Source organism: Mustela erminea, chromosome 10, assembly GCF_009829155.1.
Source record: "Mustela erminea isolate mMusErm1 chromosome 10, mMusErm1.Pri, whole genome shotgun sequence".
NCBI classification, from domain to species: Eukaryota; Metazoa; Chordata; class Mammalia; order Carnivora; family Mustelidae; genus Mustela; species Mustela erminea.
In genome coordinates this window covers 78,300,716-78,322,283 of record NC_045623.1, presented here as the reverse complement: position 1 = coordinate 78,322,283, position 21,568 = coordinate 78,300,716, and the positions used below count along the sequence as shown (strand labels likewise).

The window sequence follows — 21,568 nt, the reverse complement described above, 5'->3', positions numbered from 1 at the left end:
GATTACTGAACCTCTTTGGGATCTGGTTCCCTTTTCTGTCAAATGGAGATAACTTCCTGCCTTTCGTGGTTGTCGGGAGGGCGAGCAAGTCTCTCTGAGTTCCCGACACAAAGGAAGGGGATCAGTTAGGAATCAGACTTGATCACAGTCTGTTGGTCTAGGCCTCCAGTGCAGTCATCTGTGTATGCCTTCAGCCGTCCCGTGTTTCTAGAATAGTCAGCGGCCGTCACACCCTCCCTGGCGCTGGGGCTATGTGATGAGCAAGACCAACGAGTCTTCTTCCCCCACGGAGGCTACCGTGTGGGAGACACGCAAACAAACAGCTGAAGCAAGACGCCGGATGCGCTGTGAAGGAAGTAAATAGGACAGAGCGTGGGGTGGCCCATTTGGACAGGTGGTTGGGGGAGTCTCCAGGAGGGGGTGTTTGTGCTGGGAGGCCAGCGGGGGGCCTGTGGAGGAGGGGCAAGGCCACACAGAGGCCCGCGCTGCGGGTGCTCTGTCCGGGTCCTCAGGGGGCAGAGGGCGTCGGGCGCAGTGATCAGGACAATACGTGGAGTTGGGGGGAGGTAGCCTGCGGCCAGGTGACACAGGGCCTTCTGGGCGGTGGCCCTGGAGTTTGGATTTTACTCAGAGCCGTGGGAAGCCATTGAAGAGTTTAAAACATGGGAGCGGGCGAGCTCTGTTTTGCATTTTTAAAAGGTCCTTTTGGCTGCACAGTATGGAATAATGAATATCCTTGTGCCTGAGGCACTGCTGGTTAAATTGGGAGCGAGTTGAACAGTAATCCCTGCCCCCCCAGGAGCTCGCCCCCTGAGTCCTACAACTAGGATTTTAACACACGGTGCAGTGGCTGGCTTTCCGGAGGACTGGCCTGTGCAGCTCGCTGCTTAGCATTTTTCCCAGTGGTGTCACAGGAGATCCCCACAGCTTGAGGCAGTAGAAGCTGTCGTCTCCACTGAGCGCATAGGGAAATCGAGCTTAAGAATAGTTAAGTAATTCACTCAAGGATCCGTACCTGATGAGAGTGGTGGAACTCAGGCTGGAATCCAGACGTTCTGGCCCCGGATGCTGCCCCCTCACCATCCTGCCCTCCCATTCTCTCTTACCCGTGGATTGTTCATCCTTTCATGAACTGGAACATACCGGAACAGGGGCCTGGAAAGCACCCAGTGTGAAGTGGCTGCCTTCAGCAGTTAGCGGTGCAGGTGGCTGCGGGATCTGATGTGTGGGGGGCAGCCAGGGTCGTCTCTGCATGGGGTGCAAGGGCTCTGATGTGGGTTCCGGACACACTCTTGGCCTTACCCTCGCGTGCGTCCAGCCACAACTTGGAAACCTGGAGGGGAGGCTACAGGAAGTGTAAGCCCAGAGATTATTAAATGCCGTTTAAGAGTGGTCTCAACGGGGTCACCTGGGTGGCTCAGTCAGTTAAAACGTCTGCCTTCGGCTCAGGTCACGATCTCAGGGTCCTGGGATCGAGTCCCACATCGGGCTCCCTGCTCAGCCGGGAGCCTGTTTCTCCCTCTCCCTCTGTTCCTCCCCCCTGCTCATGTGCCCATGTGCTCTCTCTCTCTCGCTCTCTCTTTCTCCCTGCCTCTCTCAAATAAATAAATAAATTTTAAAAAGAGTGATCTCAACAATATATTTATGACCCCATCACTACTCCAGGCAAAGACTACAGCACTTAATTGTCATAGTAAACATGTCTGCCCCGAGCAGGGCTGACAGAAAAGGGTAAGGTATGTATTTCTTTTCTCTTTTCCAGTTGTCCCTCACATCACAGACGCAATCCAGGAGTGGGTCATGAGACAGGCGCTGATACCTGTGGATGAAGATGGTCTGGAACCTCAAGTGTGTGTTATTGAGGTTCGTACGAGTCTTTTCTAACCAAGAGTACACGCTCACCTCCTTACTTAGCCAGCAGCACCTGATAAGACCATGCCCTGTGAGGCCCATGACCCTCCTCCCCATGGTGGGGCGGGTCTGGGCACAGTACCGGTCATGGAACACCCACACCATCTGAAGCAGTCCTCCATGTGAGCGATTCTCCTCTTCAGCCTGTGTACGTTCACTCACCGTGGACTGTGCCAGTAGTGGTGGCAGGACACGTTCTCTGTCCCTTGAGAACATCGCTGACCTTCCGCTCTCCTCTGGTAGGAACATTCATGTTCTGCTGGTCCTAGCTGCTGGATCTGTGTTCCTGCAGATATAGGGGACTCAGAAATTCTAGCAGTTTCTTTATAACTGATACTTTCTCATACAAAAGTTATTTACAGCTAACTAAGTAGATAAGATTTAGGTTTCTTTGCTTCCTGACATTGTACAAATACAATTTCTAGTGTATCTTTCACCTGATCTTTTTCTTGGCCAGATCTATAACCTTGGGGGAAGGGAGAGCCTGTCCAGAAAAGTAACTTTGCAGCATAAGGGAATGTCGGTTACTGCTAAGGGACATTAGCCGGGCTCAGAGAGTCCACATTATGCTGTTTCTGGTCACTGGGCTGAGATGATGAGGTGTGGATGTTAGAAAATTAAACCACAAGAGGAGAATTTAGTGCTTGACTTCTATAATAACTTTGTTCTTGTAGCTCGGTGGAACAGTGGGAGATATAGAAAGCATGCCCTTTATTGAGGCCTTCCGTCAGTTCCAGTTCAAGGTCAAGAGAGAGAACTTTTGTAATATTCATGTCAGTCTTGTTCCTCAGGTAAGGCACTCAAGTTTTACTTTGTGGGGGATGGAGAAGAAAGAGAAGAGGATGGTTTTCATCCCTTATGTGTTTTAGATATGTGAGGTGCAGGGAATAAAGATCTTTGTGAATTTAAAATGATTATAATTGTACTATTTGAAAAGATCAGTTGGAAAACATTTAGAAGCTAGCCAGGGAAGGTGCATTTGAAGACGATGGATTGAAAATGTCCGTTTGTCTCTACTACATGTTCACCATGTACATGTACATTCTACAATTAGAGTAATGGGCTTTTTTTTTTTTTTTTTTTTTTTTAAAGAGAAACAGTCACATAGGTAATGTGAAAGGGTCAATGGGAATGAAACATAGGAAGCCAGAAAGCAGGTGCCGTGTAGGAAGTGAGAGAGCACGCTCGTGAACCTGCAGCAGGGCCGGCTGAGAAGCAGCAGTGTTTGCCCTGCACAACCCTCTTTAGAGGCTCGGGAAGGGGCCGCACCAGGTGCATTGGCAGCTGGGGGCAGCTCATGGTAACTGCCATTTGAGAAGCAGCTAGCACCCAGCATCTCCTTCCTTAATGTGTGCACTTTTGGGTGCCAGTCCCTTTCCCACCTTGGCAGAGGCTGAAGCTTTTTCTCCAGAGAGGGATTCTAGATGAGCAGTAGTTCAGTTCTAGTAGCAGTAGTTCAGAGCGGTAATACGGAAGTAAAACCAGGAGGGTAAGTGCACTTGGATGCTGTTGGAACACCCTGCCTTCTTCTGCCACTCAGTTCCCGGAATCATCACAGTCAGGCTTGAACTGTGCATGTGAGGTTTACCATGGGGTGTATGACCAGCCCAGGAGAAAGCACACTACCCTCAGGAGCTCCCCAATGAAACAGTGAGGGTCCCAGGGGAACAGGCCCACCCTATTTACTCAGAACTTCCAGTTGGCTTTGAAATGTCAGCCCATGGCCAGTGATCACCAGACATGTGGAGAAAGCACCTAGATGTGCAGGAAATCAAAACAGCGGGACATAGGGGAACTTAGAAGTTTGGGATCTGGAGGAAGCAGGAAACTTCAGAACTAGAACAGCCTGTCACTTGTGTCCTCAGAGACTCAAAGGGGAGATCAGCTGCATCCGTGAAACAAGAATTGGATACCCTAAGGAAGGGGCATTCAGAGAACAGAAATTTTAAAAATGGGATATTAATTTCCATTAAAAATGGGATAGCAGGAATGAAAAACTTGAGAGAAAGAAGGTAGAGGAACTATTGCAGGAAATACATAAGAAGATCAAGAGAGAGGAAATAGGAGAGCAGGGTTAAGAGAAGGAGAGGACAGGGTTAGGGTTTCCAGAAAATAATAGAGAAATGGAGAGGGATGTGTCATCGGAACCAGGGGTCAGCAAACTATGCCCACAGGCCAAATCAGCGTACCCCGTTTTTGCTGGGAAAGCTCTTTTGGAAATACAGCTGTGCTCACCTCTGTATGTGTTGTCTGTGGAGGCTTTTGTAGGGAAATAGTAGAGTTTGAGTCCTTGTGACAGACTCTATGGCCCATAAAACCTAAAGTACTCATTACCTGGCCTTTTACAGGAAAAGTTTTCTGATCCTTTGATCCAAATAATTCAAGGAGATTTCAGGACATGAGTTTCTAGATTGAAAGGACCCACCAAATGCCAAGCATACGGAATGGGACATGACCCCCAACAAGGCACATCACTGAAATTTCCTAATTATGGGGCAGACACTCTAAAAGACTGTAAAGAGAAAAACGAATTTGTAAGGTGTTACACTTTCTCAGTAGCAATACTAGAAGCTAGAAGACTGGGAAGCTGTTTCTTTACAAGTGGTCAGGGAAAAATGCTTTCCAGCCTATAATACTGTACCCAGCAAATCTGTGAAGTGTGAGAGGGAAATCGGGTTAATTTAGTACTTAGGAAACTCAGCATGCCAAGAAAACAAAACAAACACCAACCAAGGAAAACAAACCAAATTTGGACAGAAAGGAAAAGTGTGGTACATGGTTTATGATGGCAGGATTCAAGTACTCAAACACACACAACTGTCGAGAGGTATCATGAGATGTGCCGTAGGCACAGGACGGGAGCATGTGTCGTAGCTTTCTAACTATAGTTCCCGCTGTCTAACAGGGGAATCAGTAGGAAATGTTTTGGGCCACATGTCGAGAAGCAGCATGAATCATACCAGAAGGATCATGGGAGAGTGGATGCCCCTGGGGTTTGGGGAAGGGGAGGAGTCTGGGTGCCGATACCGCTTTTAGGACAGACCCTGTGGAAAATCCAAACACATGGGCCTTTGACAAAAATAAAAACTAAATTAGACACTGATCCATAAAAGGGGTTCATAGAAAAGTCATGCCTGAAAATTCTTTATCCTAGAGAAATGAACTTTCTTTCCCCTTTTGTAAAATAGCCAAGTTCAACAGGGGAACAGAAGACTAAGCCCACCCAGAATAGCGTTCGGGAGCTCAGAGGCCTCGGGCTTTCTCCAGATCTGGTAAGGTTTTATGTTTCCCTGGTTTCAGTGCGATCTTGGATATCTAATTAAAATCTCTCCTCCATGTTCCACGTGACTCCACTTATCTGGAGTCAGAAAGAAAAAAAAGCGGAAACAGATCCACAAAGAGAGAGAACAAACTGGTGGTTGCCCAAGGGGAGGGGGTGGGGGGTGCAGAATGGGAGCCGCAGACTTCGGGTCGGGGAGAGAATAAGGCCGGGGGGTGAGAGGCGCAGACGGCTGCCCTCGTGGTGAGCACAGCGTAGGGCATAGAGTCCCGTCGCTACGTTGTGCTTCTGAAACCCATGTAACATCGTCTGTCAGCTGTAGTTCAGCTAAAAAAAAAGAAAGAAAATCTCAGCTCCGCAGCAGATAACACCTTTGCTTTGTTGGCTTGCTTTTCGATGCTGGTGGGGAAACAGGGTGAGTGCTTTGAGCGGGAGTTGCCTTTTACAAAGATTTCCTCACGGGCCTGTGTGAGGTTGTGCCTTGTCTCTCTGCGCCCATCATGCAGTGTCCCCTCCCTCTTAACCAAGACTCCACCTGAGGAAAACCCGCTGGGTTCCCGAAGTTCATCTTCGGCACGTTCATCTGCACTGCCCCCCTCTCCCGTTTCTCCAGAGCGGGACTTTAGGCATTCAGTTTTGAAAACAGGTCCTATTTTCATGTTGGCCTGCACTGGGCTGGAGTTCACGTTTTCATCCGGCTTCACGAGGTGAGGTCTCTTCTCCTGTCAGTCAGGAAAGTACCCCAGCTCCGTCATCCCTCTTCTGTCTGAACGCCTTCCTTTGTTTCCTGCTAGGTTGTGTGCAGGTGCTCAAATCCTCTGGACACGTCAGTGAAAGAGAAAATCTCAATGTTCTGCCACGTTGAACCTGAACAAGTGAGTCGAAATTCCATCTCCGCATCAGTTGGGTTTTGGTTCTAGTTACCCTAAGGGGTCACAGCCACTTTCGTGAGGTTTGCTGCTTGCACGGTTCGAGACAGGAGTCTGTTGGCTGGAACCGATGCCGTTGGCTCTGGTTTTCTGGACGTACTTGACCTCTCTGGCCTCTTCTCTCCCCACTCCTTGTACCCTTGGCTCCAGCCAGGCTGCATGGCCTCGTCCTTCCCGCTGGCCCCGCTGTCTCCTATTCATTTTCACCCTCCAGGGCTCCCCCGGGACCCAGTATTGCCTGAGAAGCTCTACCTGTCAAGCTGCTTCCCCCTCAGGCCTCAAGGTTGACCCTTCTTGGGCGACCTGTGTGTCTCACATGGTGAGACATGTTCTACTGCCCCTCGGGGAAAGAGAGAGAGAGTGTATGTGTGTTTGTGTGTGTGTCCGTCCGTCCATCCATCCGTCCGTGGTTGTCTCTACTCATAGACTCGGCTTCTGGAAGGCAGTGACCACTTCAACCAGCTTGAAATTACTGGCGCCTGGTGTCTAAGTGGCGGAGGCTTTAAACCTGATTTAGTCTTTTTCGTTACATGTGCTTATGGAGGGTACCTCTTCAATAGGAAATTCAGACTTTTGGGACCTGTCATAGGTCCAGGGTGGGGCACGGTAGGGAAGGCCTGGTGCTGGTAAGTTGAGGCTGTGGCTGCGGTCAGACCTGCTGAAGGGCAGGAGCAGGGAGGTTGAGGTCCAGGAATTTGTGTTGAGGTTGTGAGTGGTTTGTTTTGCTGCTGGGTTACTGAGGGTCAAGAGGTGAAGCAGGAGGGCCTGGCTGGCCTAGAGGGGAGAGAAGGAAGCTGCAGCGCTGGAAAAAGAGCAGTTAGTTTGCAGGACTACAGGGGGTATGGCCGTGCGGGTCAAAAAGTCAAAGTCACTGGCGTTGAAGTGAAGAGAGCAGTGCAGCCTCTGACCCCCCCATCTCCACGGGCACTCAGGAGTCGGGCTGTGAGCGTTGCCTGGGGCCCGAGATCAGTGTTCCCAGAGCTTCCCAAGCTGGGAGCTCTGTGTCAGGAATTCTGCTTCCTACTAAATACAGATCTCCCTTGACTTAACGATGGGCTAATCCCAGGCAACCTGTTGTAAGTTGAAAATACCTAAGTTGGAGTGCCTGGGTGACTCAGTGGGTTAAGCCTCTGCCTTTGGCTGGGGTTATGATCTTGGGGTTCTGGGATCGAGCCCCACATCAGGCTCTCTGCTCAGCAGGGAGTCTGCTTCCTCCTCCTTCTGCCTGCCTCTCTGCCTACTTATGATCTCTCTCTCTCTCTCTCTGTCAACTAAATGAATAAAATCTTGAAAAGAAAAAAAAAGAAAATACCCTAAGTCGAAAATGTGTTAACACACCTAGCCTACTTTAAATATAGCCTACAGGTGGGCAGAATCACCTAACACAAAGCCTGTTTTACAGTAAAATATTGACTATTTCGTGTAATTCATCGAATACTGTACTGAAAGTGGGAAACAGTGGTTGTGGGTACAAAACCGTTGTAAGATATCGGTTGTTACCCCGTGATCGTGGGGCTGACTGGAGGCTGTGGCCCCACAACACGAGAGAACATACGGCCAGTTGCTAGCCTGGGGACCACAGTTCAAAATGCAGAGTATCTTTTCTACTGAATGTGTGTTGTTTTCACACCACCCTAAAGCAGAGTATCAAGTCAAACCACTCAGAGTCAGGAGCTGTCTGTATAGAGCGTCAGAATAACTACGTTGTTATGAGCAGCCTTCTTATTTATGCATTTCATTTATTTGAGGTATTTCTATCCCAGCAAGTGAAGGTAATTAAATTCCATGATAGAATATATTATTAAGGGGCATCTGGGTGGCTCAGTTGTTAAGCATCTGCTTTCGGCTCAGGTCATAATCCCAGGATCCTGGGATCAAGCCCACATTGGGCTCTCTGCTCAGCAGGAAGCCTGCTTCTCCCTCTCCCACTCCCCCCTGCTTATGTTCCCTCTCTCGCTGTCCCTCTCTCTCTGTCAAATAAATAAATAAATAATCATAAAAAAACAAAAAGAATAGGTTATTAAAAAATACTTACTATTAAAAATGTGACAAGTGTTTCTAGATTTAAATTCGCATTTCAAATATTTCGCCTATTTTTAAATTGAGTTGCTTTTCTTACTGAGTTATAGGAATTCTCTGTATTTTCTGAAGAATAGTCCTTTCAGATCTGTGATTGGCACATTTTTCTCTAAGTCTGTGGCTTGTCTTACCTTTTTAGTGGTATCTTTTGGAGCACCAAAGCTTTTACATTCTGATAAACTTCCCTGTATCCATTTCTCTCTGTATTGGTTGTGCTTTTAGGTATTCTGCCCGAGAACTCCACTTAACAAAAAGATGTCATGTTTTCTTCTAGAAGTTTTATAATTCTAGGTCTTATATTCAGGCCTGGGATCCATTGTGAGTTCCCTTTTATGGATAGCAACTTTCTAGTAAAATTTAAATTCGTCTTTTTGCCTGTGGGTAGCCAGTTGTCCCAGCTTCTTTCCTTGGAAAGACCATCCTTCAACAGTAATCTATGGTGTTTTCTCATAAAGTTGCTTTTTTAAGATTTCTTTATTTGTAAAGTTTTTTTTTCTAGATTTATTTATAGGTATCCGTAATTTTTGTAGCTCTATGAATGGGAAAATTTTAAAAACTACATTTCCTAGGAGCCCCATGGCTCAGTCGGTTGAGTGCCTGACTCTTGATCTCAGCTCAGGTCTTGATCTCAGGGTTGTGAGTTCAAGCCCCATGTCGGGCTCCATGCTGGATGTGGAGCCTGCTTAAAAAAAAAAATTACTTTTCCTAATTAGATATGACTATGTATAGGAACCTGCTGACCTTAGCTGATTGATCTCAAGCCTGGCAGCCTCACTGAAATTCTGCCAGTTCTGTTTATTTCCTTGTAAATTCAAGGGGTTTTTGTGGATGAGAAATAATACTGAATGTAGTTCTTGGCAGTTGCTTTTTATTTTCCATTTCATACGTTTCTTATTTAATTGTAATGGGTAATATCTCCAATACATCACTGAATAGAATGTACAATAGTGGCCAGTTCTGCCTTGTTTCAGACTTTAAAGATTAAATGTTAATATTACATGTGGAGAACCAAATGATGTTTGCTGTGGGCTTTTTTTTTCTTCTTTATGTTTTTCACATTTTCCCTAATAGTCCTAATTCACCAAGCATTTTTACTGTGGGTTGGTTTTGAATTTTTATTAGCTTCATCCACTGAGGTGACTTTTTTTTCCTTTTTTTTGTCTGTTCATGTAGTGAATTCCACTGTTATATATCTTAACGCCATGGTTTTTGGACTCAGCCTGGAAAATGACACCCCCGCTTGCCACCCCCAGAGGTTCTAGTCCGTGTGGTGGTGGGTACGGTGTGGGCTTATGAATTTTTAAAATCTCACCCAGGTGACTCCAGTGTACAGCCAAGTTCAACAGCCACTATTCTCGGGACAAATCCTACTTGGACATGAATATTTTCTTTTTTTAAACTACATTTGTGGTTTGGTTTGTGATTTTTTTTTTTTTAAAGATTTTTTAAATTTATTTTAGAGAGTGACTCTCTAGGTGACTCTGTGCTGAGTGCGAGCGCAGAGCCCGATGTGGGGATCAGTCCCATGACCCTGAGATCATGACCTGAGCTGAAATCAAGAGTCGATGCTTAACCGACTCAGTCACCTAGGCACCCCTGATTTTTTTTTTTCTTTTTTTCAAGGATTTTTGCAGTCATGCTCCTAAGAGATTAGCCTCTAATTCTTTATTCTGTTCGTGAGTCAGTTTTCGTAATGTATATTTTTCTAGAAAATTGCCCTTGCCATTTTCATATGTAAAAGTTATTTTCTGAGGGTGATAGAGCCAGTAGGAGGCTGCCAGCCCAGTTCGTTTTTGTTTGTTTTTATTAAATAACCTTTGCCTGTTTTTACACAGGTGATCTGCGTCCATGATGTCTCCTCCATCTACCGAGTCCCCTTGTTGCTAGAGGAGCAGGGGGTCGTAGACTATTTTCTCCGGAGACTTGACCTTCCGATCGAGAGGCAGCCGCGAAAAATGCTGATGAAGTGGAAAGAGATGGCAGACAGGTTTGCCTCGTGATGAGGAGCCGGGAGTCCGGGCCTTATTTCTCTTCTCGGGAGGGTCTCAGGGAATTTGCTCACGCTGTCGGCTCATGCTAGGTAAGGACTCGGTGGTAAGAGAGGCAGAGACAGGCTCTTAGGCCTCATCTTGTTGCATCAGGACTGAGGAAGTCCTGGCAGGGCTGAGCTCAGGTCACACACCTGTGGCCTCGTGTCCCCTCGACGAGGAAATCCATGCGAACGGGCATCTAGTGGCCTCAGGTGAGCTCTTGTCCCCAAGGCCTGCCCTGCTGTCTAACCGTGGCCCAGCATTCCTGAGCCTGCCCGCCCCCCCGCCCAGATAGCTGAGCTGTTTGGGAATGTGCCGCTCACCACCCAGAAGAGAATGAGCAGGGTGTCCGGTCTAGTGTTACTGCTGCTGCCGAAGCTGCTCGCTTTGAGAACCGTACCCATTCCTCCGGACAGTTCAGTGATGCTCTCGCCTCACTTCAGAGGTGTTTCTGCAGCCTCAGCACTGGCTCTGCGGGGCAGGCGGCACTCCTGCCTTGCTCTGTGAGGGGCATTTTCCTTTCGCCATTGGCCCTTCCAGTCTTTGTGCATTTCCATGTATATCCGCAGGCAGCCATGAAAATGGCACACAGCTCGAGGATCCTGTTTTCATACGATACTACAAACATTTTTGCTGTGTTACTAATTATACTTTATGATGAAGGTTTTTGGTGAATATATACCATTGTGTTAATGTCCTATAGTTTATCTGACTATTTCCTTCATCACATTAACTCCTAAGAATTGACTGTTAATTTTTTTTTAGTGCTTTGGGATTTTAATTTTTTTTTTCTTAAAGATTTTATTTATTTATTTGACAGACAGAAATCACAAGTAGGCAGAGAGGCAGGCAGAGAAAAAGGAGGAAGCAGGCTCCCTGCCGAGCAGAGAGCCCAATGAGGGGCTCAATCCCAGGACCCTGAGATCATGACCCGAGCCGAAGGCAGAGGCTTTAACCCACTGAGCCACCCAGGCGTCCCTGGGATTTTAATTTTTAAAAAAGAATTTGTGTGGGATTTGGAAGCCATCTCTTCATGCCAGGTCCTAAAATCCTACTTTCTTTACAAAGCCTGCCACATGGATTTGAAAGTTTCTTCCTCTTTACTGTTGTGTACGGAGAACTCCGATCATACCCGCTCCCATTGTATGCTTCCCAGAGAGGTTTTCTTCTTTTTAGAAAGCAGTTTTGATCTTGTGGTGGTATTTACGTTCTAAATAATTTGGTGTCTCTTGGCCTTTGTGTGATAGATACGATCGCTTGCTGGAGACCTGCTCTATTGCCCTTGTGGGCAAATACACCAAGTTCTCAGACTCGTACGCCTCTGTCATTAAAGCCCTGGAGCATTCTGCGCTGGCCATCAACCACAAGTTAGAAATCAAGGTAAGGAGGGGCAGCACGGGTATAGCGAGGCCTGGATAGGGAGGGCTTTTGGGGTCTCATAGATGCTGTAGGCGTATCTGCCATATGTTCTGGAACTCGGAATTTCTTTTTTGGACTAGAAAGGATTCACGGTTGGCTCCTGGCTTAGTGAGAGAGCAGTAGGGCATTTTCAGGAGACAGTGAAGGGGAGAGGTGGTCAGGGTAGTGCTTGCGGAAGTGCCGATGGTTGATTCTGAGTAGCAGGTGGCCAAGTACAATTGTGCCAGGGGAATGGGGGAGCCCTGGTGGGCCAGAGGTGCACTGCTGTTCTCTCACCTTGTCTGGGACGTGGGAGGGCTACTACCCACCTCCGAGAGCAGGGATGTTTCTCTGAAATGTTTGTCTGGTTGCCCGGCCAGTGCCTGGAGCGTGTGTGGCACCCGTGAGCGGTCCTGCTTGTGTTCCGCTCCATGACGGGACGCGCAGACGCTGAGCTGGCGGAGTGTCAGGGCTTCATCCCTGATTGTCGTCTGCGGGTACCTGGAACCTTGAGGTTCAGGGCTCAGATTCTGGCCATCCTCACTGCTGGCATCAGTGGCCTTCTCCTCCTCCGGGTGTTTCTCAGCATGGTAATTTAGTTGGCTTTGTGCTGGGGAACACTTTCCTACAGAAGGACCTACTGTATACATTTTAAGAATTATGGGATCTTATTACACTTCCTGACTTTTGCTCCTTCTTTGGGTCATTCATCTGTTGTCTCCATGTGGATGTAATCTGTGCCTTTCATGGTGGGTGGTGGGGGTCGAGAGGTGAATGAGTCTGTGGGGTCTCGAAGGTGTTGGGGGAGCACACAGAAGGGGTGGGGGAGGCTGTCTGGGTAGACGTGTAAGGAGGGCAGACTTCCTCCAGGAGGGTCTCTGGCAGAGTTTGGGAAGATGGGGGAGGCAGAAGGGCAGGGCATTCAGACAGAAGGTAGAGTGTATCCCAGGGCTTGGAGACGGGGAATAGTTGGGAACTCAGTGGATGGGAAAGTGTGAATTGGAGGTTATCTGGAGACAGGCCTGTGAGGTCATGAATCCCGTCACCTGGGCCACATAGCTGGCTCTTCCCCTGAGGTTCAGGGAAGCCATCGCAGGGTCTTGGGCGGGAAACAGTAGGAAAAAATGAACAAACTAATAAGAATGGGGGCAGAAGATCTGAGTGGACACGTCCGTCGAAGCTGCTCCTGATGTATGTGGAGGCAGACAAGGGCAGCAGCTTCATTTGTCAGGGAAATACATGCACATTAAACCACTGTGACCAGACACCTGCTGGAGACGCCGAGCATGCTGGAGAGGATGGGGAACCCTGCGCCTTGCTGGTGGGCTGGGGAAATGGCACGACTGATGAGAACACAGCCTGGCACTTTCCTACAAAGGGAAACATACACTTACTCCGTGACCCAGCACTTCTGCTCCCTGATGCCTACTGAAAACATAGGTCCACAAGAAATATTTTTATACAAGAGGACTGATACTTAATAGCCAGAATCTGGGACCAGTCCACATGTCCAGCGCGAGTTCATGCACACGTTGTACTGTATTACCTCAGTGGGCAACGGCTCAGGGACAAAAAGGAATAAACCTGTGACACGCACAGCAGCGGGGATGAATCCCAGAAACATCCCGAGCCAAAAAAGCCAGACAGGGAAGCTGCATGTTGTGTGTTTATTTCTATCAAGTTCTAAAAGGGACATATGTGGTGATACAAAGCAGAGCCGGGGTGTCTGGGGCAGGAGGCCGAGAGGAGGTTGTTTGTGGGGGTGGGAGGGCAGAGGGACTTTTTTAGGATGACAGTCATTTTCCTTATTTTTGATTGAGGTGGTGGTCACACCTTTGTGTGTATGTTTGACAAAACTTATCTGTGTACACTTAAAATGCTTGGGTTTTATTGCATATAAGTTATACTGCAGTAAAGAGGCGAAGATGGAAAGCAGTCTTGGTGGCAGACAGGCTGGAAGAAAATGCATTCTGAGCAGAAGGAACACTTTATTATTTTTTTTTTCATTATATTTTAGTTTTAAAGATTTTATTTATTTGTCAGAGAGATGGGGGAGAGCGAGCACAGACAGGCAGAGGGTGAAGCAGGCTCCCTGCTGATGAGGGAACCCGATTCGGGGCTCGATCCCAGGACCCTGGGATCATGACCTGAGCCAAAGGCAGACACTTAACCAGCTGAGCCACCCAAGGGCCCCAGAGAGAACACTTTGGATTCCAGCAGGCTGAGGGTAGAGCCAGTGGAGAGCCATATTGGGGAAGCCAATGATTTTTGAGGGCAACACTTGTATTTTAAAATATAAGAAAGAATTTATTTATTTATTTACTTATTTGTGTTTAAATATTTTTATTTATTTATTTATTTATTTATTTATTTATTTATTTATTTGCTTGTGCGTGCACAAGTAGGCAGAGGCAGAGGGAGAAGCAGGCTCCCTGCTGAGCAAGTGCCCGATGCGGGACTCGATCCCAGGACCCTGGGATCCTGACCTGAGCCAAAGGCAGCAGACTGACTGACTGAGCCACCCAGTCATGCCTATAAGAAAGAATTTAAAGTTTATTTTTAAACTCTTGGGTTTAAATATATGAAGATTATAATTTTGAAACTTTATTTTTTATTTTTTTAAAGATTTTATTATCTGAGAGAGCCAGCGCATGTGCGTGCACACAAGCAGTGGGGAGGAAGGGCAGAGGCGGAAGCAGGCTCCCCTTGGAGCAGGGAGCCAGACTTGGGACTTGATCCCAGGACCCTAGGATCATGACCTGAGCCAGAGGCAGATGCTTAACCATCTGAGCCCCTAAAACTTTTAAGTGAAGAAAGATGGGACATTGATAGTATCATTTAGGAATTAGGAAGAATGTGGCTCTGGAGTCATGGACTGCTTCTTGTCTCCCCCGCCCGAATGGTCCCCAGTACATAGATTCCACGGACTTGGAGCCGAGCACGTTGCAGGAGGAGCCCGTGCGCTACCACGAAGCCTGGCAGAAGCTGTGTAGCGCTCAGTGAGTAGGGCCCTCGGCCTTGGGTTTCCGGGGGTTTCGGTGGTTGGGGGAGGCTTTACTGAGCAGAGCCCTGTGCTCTCGGGCTTGTAGCTGGCAATCTGCTTTTTAAAGATCTTTTAATTGTTGAAAGGCTACAGTCTGTAAGATTTAAGCCTTACAAAAATACAGCTTATCAATATAGTTGAATTTAAAGAAAACACCTTCTGATTTCACGGACGCTTGCTGCCTGCGTCGACAGATGAGGCTTATTTAAAGATTCTCTTCCGGAACGTTTGATGAGGACCCGTCCGCAGAGTCTCTCTGTTGGTTTTTGGCAGCTGTTCTTTATAATAGTAAACAATCAGCAGGCAACTCCAGCTCTCTGGAGCAGTGGGATGTTCTAGAGCCCTACAACTATGACCGAGGCCCCTGCTCGGCGGACACTCTCTGCTGACAGGGAGAGGCTCCCTGCCCACGCAAGGGAGCTCTTTAAGCCAAGAAGTAAGAAGTTGCATTTATGTTAACATATGTTAAAAATGATGAAAGAACCCATGTGTGCCATCTTTTTTTTTTCCCTTGTAAGCATTTAGTGCACATTTTCTGAGCCCACAGTGTTTACAGACAGCTCAGCGGCAGTCTCCCAAGTCACCGTCATAGTCCCAGTAGCAAAATATAGGGGGAGTGACTTTGTGGCATCAGTGTCTTGGGCTGGTGGGAAGGGTCAATCCCCATGTGCTGTGTTCTCTTGGACAGCGGAGTGCTGGTTCCAGGGGGATTTGGTGTTCGGGGGACAGAAGGAAAAATCCAAGCCATCGCCTGGGCTCGGAAACAGAAGAAGCCTTTTTTGGGTAAGGAGTAGGAAAGAGCAAGAAAAAGGGCCACGTGGGAGCCTGCGAGTAAAACAGGGAGGTCACTGGAACCAAGCGCAGATGCTGTCTTTCTAGATAGCAGCTCAAGTAGAAGTCGTTTTGGTTCTGTTTGGGAGAAATTCAGACTTTCTTAGTGTGAAAAGTTTAAGAGCGTATACATCCACACGTAGATGCCGTGGAATTTGGGGAGAATGAAAAGCAATCAGGAAATTTGGTCCTTTTGCTGGACCCAGCTGTTCGGCAGGACACCTGACGCTGAGTTTCACACCCTCACTTCACATTGGCTCGTGATTTTGGATGCTTCCTGGAGCTGCAAATTTTAGTAATTTTCAGCTTGATCATTTGTAAATGGAAACTTAATGAGAGAGGATAGGAAAACATGAATTTTTAAGTATGAATACGCTACTGCGTATTTCTAAAATTGAGTAGCTTCCAAAACTTGGACCCTTCATATGAGGACTTTTTTAAAAGCTTAGACCCAGTTCTTGAAAGCTGATAACAGATAAAACACAGCAGGGGGTGCTTGTTGGTAACAGGGAAAGTAGGAGAGTTTGTGATTGTCGTTCTGTGGGCAAACGGGACACGGAGTCAGGGCAGGCTGGTGTGAAATGTAGAAGCTGCTTTTCAGTGGAGATTCCTTTGTGTTTTCCCTTCCACCTGCAAGGTGTGTGCCTAGGAATGCAGTTGGCAGTGGTTGAGTTTTCAAGAAATGTGCTGGGCTGGCAAGGTAAGTGTTTGTTATAAACCTTGTTACAATTCTTGCTGAAGTGTTTCTGGAGGGTGTGGCGCCCCCCGGGTGATGGGAGGCCCCGGAGAAGGCCAGGCCTGGCTTCTTGGTACCTTGTGGGGGCACAGCAGGGGGAAGTGCCGTGTGCACGAGGGGAAAGCACAGCTCCTCCGAGCCGTGCCGATGGCAGGAACGAGGAGTCACAGCTGGCCAGGCTTCCTGGTTCTCTGTCCCTGCATCTCTGGCTTCGGGGATGCCCGCATTCCCATCCCCGTAGCCACCATCCCTCAGCTGGTGCCGAGCAAGGAAACTCTGGCCTGAGGCTGTGCAGTTACTATGAGCTTGGGCCCTGGAGCCCGTCAGACCTGGGCTTAACTTCTGACCCTCCCTTATTGTGGGTGATTTTAGATAAGTTACTTAGCCTTTCTTGGCTTCTGTTTCTTCTATAAAATGGGGTGATGATGGTACCTGCTTCTCCTGGTTGTGAGAATCGAATGAAATTATGCTTGTAAATGGTCCCAGTGCCTGGCGCCTGGCCAGTAGGAAATTCTCCGTGCCTCGCTGTCCAGACTACCTGGACACTCCGTGGCTCCCAGCAGGGTTTTACCACGTCTCGGAGTGCTGTGGGGCGAGTGGACCCGGCTGGCTGGCTTTCTGCTCCCTGTGGCGTATCAGATCTCCCTGCTGTGCGTTCAGCTCTGCCCAGCAGGGACATTGAGATGGTTCTCTCCCTGGAGCAAGGCTCATCATTCACTACTTCAGCCGAGGCGTCTCACAGCAGGGCGACCTCCCAGAATGACAGGCCCAGTGTGCGGACACTCAACAAGCTTGCTCGTGTCCCGAGGCCTGCACAGCTGGTGGGGGAGGGGAGCACACAGTGCGACGGCGGGGGCAAGGCTCCCTGGGACCCCTGATGGCAGAGCCCACACAGCCCCTCTCGACTCTGTAGCCCAGCTGACAAACCTCACGTTTTCAAGAAGACCTCAGAAGTTGTAGGAAGAAGAAGCCGAGCATCCTGAGGCATGTGAAAGCAGCCTGGCTCCATGAGGGACAAGTGGCCCTCCCGTGGCCAGTTTACTGTTAGGGCTGGGCTCCTTGGATGTGTTTCTGAGAGGTCGCCTCCTACTCACTCACCCACTCACGTCCCACTCAGCACTCAAGCTGCTCTGTGGGCCGCATGCCCTTTAGTTTTGGCCCCTGAGCCCTGCCAGGCACTGTCCTAGCTGCCCGTGACCCTGGAGCTGGCCCTCTGGGCACCCTGGACACTCTCCCAGCCACTACCCATCACCCGATGGGGTCCCCAGGTGGGTGGGTGACCTGGCGACGAGTCTGCCTTCAGCTGGGACCTGGCTCTGGTCAGGCCCAGGAGGGAAGGTACCAGGCCTGTCACGCATAGGGAGCCGGATGGTACCAGGAACAGGGTTCTTTGCCTTTTGGTCTTCAGTGGTTTTGCTTATGGCTAGACCATCCATGCAGTGAGCAAGAGGAAGGCTGTTCGGGTCTTGAGATCAGTGAATTCCTGACTTAGCTGCTGTGCAAAGCGGTTGGGCAGGATGACACAGAAGATGCCAAGGATGAGAGCAATGTGTTGCCCGTCCTGGAGAGACACTCTGAAGCAAGAAAGGGGGAGTTGAGGTAGCAGCGTGTGAGCTGTCATGAGGAGGCAGTATCGAGCTAAAGATGAGGTGGTGCCCCTGGTTTCAATTCCCGCAGTTTCCACGGCTTGGCTTCCCGGTGCTCGCACATGGAAAACACTCAGCCATGTGTGTGCACCGAGTACCTCGTATTAATGTGACTCCTGGTTTTTGTTTGAATCACTGAACGGTCACTTTGAACTGGGGAGGGAAATTGTAATTAAGAGCCTAAGAATGACGACACTTGAAAATAATCAGTGTTGTTTGTAACTGTTTTTTTAACGTAGGTATTTCCATTTTTCAGATGCCAATTCTACAGAGTTTGACCCTAAGACCAACCATCCTGTGGTGAGTCCAGTGTTGGAGCCTTCCCAGGGCTGAGAAGGGCGCTCAGGGCTTGGACTCAGGGAGACCACTGGGTCTGTCCACGGGTTCCTCAGACCCACTGCATGGGAAGAACTTTTTTTTTTAAGACTTTATTTATTTTATTTGACAGAGAGAGAAAGATCACAAGTAGGCAGAGCAGCAGGCAGAATGAGGGGGAAGCAGGCTCCCCACTGAACAGAGAGGCCAATGTGGGGCTCCATCCCAGGACCCTGAGATCATGACCTGAGCCAAAGGCAGAGGCTTAACCCACTGAGCCACCAGGCGCCCCATGGGAAGAACTTTTATTTTTCATTGCGTAACTTCTCACTTCTCTTCCCAGTTTGCAACAGAAAATGTTTAAGACAGGCCTCACCCCAGCCAGCCAGGGTAGTTCCCACTTAGCATCATTCTCTCTCCGCGCTCCCCTCAGTCCCCAGGAGCGCCGTCCCACTGCTGACAGGAAACACTGACGGCCCCTGCTACGCACCACGCACTGTCCTACCCCTTTACGGATGCTCGTTCATTTCCTCCCCGACACCCCAGGGACATGGGCTTGTTCTTCAGGACCCGTGGAACATGGGTGTTGAACGAACGTGTTTAATAGTAACCAAAGCTTGTGGAGGCCCATGTCCCTCGTGTGGTGTCTCCTGTCAGAGGAATGTGACTCCTGGGGAGGCACGGCGCCTTTATTCATCTTCAGCTCTCCTGCCCGGGGGTGACAGGTCTGTTCTCGATACCAGAGACGCTGTGATAAACAGGGTGGACCCAGCTCTTGATCCCAGGGCATTTGAACAGCATCAGTGTATGCTTGTTGACTTGAAACTGAACTTTGTTCAGAAGGAGAGGAGTGAAGTGTTGGAGGGGCGCCTCCTCTCGGTGGTGGGAAAGCAGGGCCTGAGATGGTCCTTGAGGCCAGGAGGTGCTCAGAGGAGCCAGGGACTGAGCAGTGCGCTGGGCTCTCGTGGCTCAGGGCCTCTGCCTCTCTGCCGCCCACACATGCACCAGGCAAACCCTGAGAAGCATCCATTTCCTTTGAGCAGCCCCTCAGTCCGGGGCGGGGGAGATATGTCATGGCCTTTCCCGTCTCGCATCCACGCTGCTGTGTCAGTCTCCAGAACGTGCTGGGGTCTGGCAGCCCTCGTGATCCAGAGTGCTGGGGGCAGTTGTTCCCACAGCACAGGATGACCGGCCAAAGGCGAGGGCTCGAGGCCCTACCCAGCACGGGCTCTCAACGACGAGAGGAAGGCTGTTGCTCAGTGGTGACCATCCCCTCTGAGCAATGGCCAGGGTTAGAGCTTCTCACGGGCCCTCGTCCCACAGCGCTGGCGATCCTTCTGCTAACGGACGCAGCGTGTGGTAGCGCGTGCTTGTTTTCCAACACCTCCAGGTCATAGACATGCCGGAACACAACCCTGGGCAGATGGGCGGAACCATGAGGCTGGGCAAGAGGAGAACCCTGTTCCAGACCAAGAACTCCGTCATGAGTAAGAGCTGCCACTTCCGGCCCCCCAGCGGCACAGCACAGCTCGTCCGGAAGCCTGTCCTGGGCTACTCCTGGGGCTCCGAAGAGCCGGGCTGGCCTTTTGGGTTTCGTTCTTGCTTTCAAGTTCTTTCCTCCTTCCTGCTCATGTTCTTTCAGGATGCGCCAGGATAGCCCAAGAAGCAGTGTGGCTCTGTGTAGTCAGTGGTGGGGGGGCCCGGGGGCCTCGGTGGGGGGGGGTGGCTCCCCGGGAGGAGCCAGGACATGCAGTCTCCCGCAGCCTGGCCTTTCCCTAGGCTGCTCGGGTGAACTAGATTAAACTGCCAGCGTCGGCACTGTCCCCAGGAAGGCAGTTTTGTGCAGCCCAACCTAGATAGGTTTTACTCTGAAGGTACTAATAGGTACTGCAGATTTAGGGAAAGTTGGGGCAGGAAAATCAGGAGGAGAATGATTGTGGTTAGTCTCATTCTCTTGCTCACCGGGGAAAATTCTTTGTAGAAGTGGGGGCCCCTCATGTCTCGTTGTTTGAGTCAGTTGAGTAGGTGACTGTGCAGTGCTCCCAGCTCTGTATTCTGTGGACTTGGGGATCCCCCTCCCCTGGCAGCGTGGGGGCCACAGCGCGATCTGCTGACCGTGACTTAACTGCACGGCTCCCCACTGTGGGCCAGCTCCCTAGCTCTTCAAGTGTCCTTTTCTGTTCACCTGTTCCGTGTGTCCTGGTGGGTTTTCCAGGGCAGTTTCCAGTGGAAAGTGCTTTGTACTGCAGTAATTGTGTGCTGGGGGGCGGGGGGTGGGATGGAAACATCTGTCTCTGTGACGGTCTTCCCTGGCATGGTCAGAAAACTCAGAGCCCAGGAACGAGTCTGTGCTATGCTGCTGCTGCCAGTGGCCCTGGTTGGCAGGAGAACCCAGAGCTTGCCCTCAGGGGGCCGGGCCGCGTCGGCACTGGACAGTACACTGGGAAGCAATCAGAATTCTTTGCATCAGTCTGCTTTCTTTTGCCAGGGAAACTCTATGGAGATCCAGATTACCTGGAAGAGAGACACCGCCACAGGTTTGAGGTGAGGAGTTGAGCTCAGTGACCTTTCACCCTGTCTCCTGGTGACTCTGGAACCGCAGCAAGCTGGGAGGTCAGCTGCCTTATTCTTGGCGTGTCCGCAGGTGAATCCAGTCCTAAAGAAGTGTTTGGAGGAGCAGGGCCTGAAGTTCGTTGGCCAGGACGTTGGGGGCGAGAGGATGGAGATCGTGGAGCTGGAGGGTGAGCGCAGGGCATCTGTGGGGGTGCAGGGGGGCGGCTGGGAGCGCTGACCTGGTGGCTGGAGGAAGCATCCCTGCCCTGCTGGGGGTGCTCTTGGGGAACAGGAACCTGGAGCCCTGGGAGCCCCTCTTGTGCGGGCAGCGCTGCCCTTCTGGCCTTGGTCCTCATTTTCCAGAATGAGGGCTCGCCCTTGGGCTTTGAGCCCTGTTTCTGATCTGGGGAAGCTGGGGAGCAGGGCTGGCCAGGCGGGAACCCTGGAGGAGGCCCCGTCAGCTAGCTGGGTGACAGCTTGCAGGGCAAGGGCATCTCCTCCCCCTAGCTTTGGGGCTGCCTTAACCTGGGTTCTGGTTAAGATGCTATTTTGAGAGAATTTTAGGGTTTATGGAAACATGAAACACCTGACAGGGTTTGCTCTTCTTTATTTTATGCATATGACCAAAGTACTGCTTTTTGTTTCTGTTTCAGACCATCCCTTTTTTGTTGGGGTTCAGTACCACCCTGAGTTCCTGTCCAGGCCCATCAAGCCTTCGCCTCCGTACTTTGGCCTCCTGCTGGCCTCCGTGGGGAGGCTCCCACATTACCTCCAGAAGGGCTGCAGGCTCTCGCCCAGGTGCGGTCACTCCTCTCTA

General features: G+C 49.9%; 1 protein-coding gene across 3 annotated transcripts in view; it reads left to right on the top strand.

The window, feature by feature from the left end:
* CTPS1 (CTP synthase 1) overlaps positions 1-21,568 on the top strand; it is a 30,814-nt gene that overhangs the window by 6,671 nt on the left and 2,575 nt on the right. For 2 of the 3 annotated variants that reach the window (XM_032303160.1, XM_032303161.1), the window contains exons 4-17: positions 1,763-1,863; positions 2,586-2,702; positions 5,100-5,183; positions 5,986-6,066; positions 10,035-10,186; positions 11,477-11,609; positions 14,538-14,626; positions 15,359-15,453; positions 16,139-16,201; positions 18,140-18,183; positions 19,589-19,685; positions 20,687-20,742; positions 20,843-20,939; positions 21,405-21,549. In XM_032303160.1, coding sequence (XP_032159051.1) covers positions 1,763-1,863; positions 2,586-2,702; positions 5,100-5,183; positions 5,986-6,066; positions 10,035-10,186; positions 11,477-11,609; positions 14,538-14,626; positions 15,359-15,453; positions 16,139-16,201; positions 18,140-18,183; positions 19,589-19,685; positions 20,687-20,742; positions 20,843-20,939; positions 21,405-21,549 — 1,354 coding nt within the window. Of the gene's footprint in view, positions 1-274; positions 395-1,762; positions 1,864-2,585; positions 2,703-5,099; positions 5,184-5,985; positions 6,067-10,034; positions 10,187-11,476; positions 11,610-14,537; positions 14,627-15,358; positions 15,454-16,138; positions 16,202-18,139; positions 18,184-19,588; positions 19,686-20,686; positions 20,743-20,842; positions 20,940-21,404; positions 21,550-21,568 lie in introns of those variants that run through there. The other variant, XM_032303162.1, reaches the window with a different exon arrangement.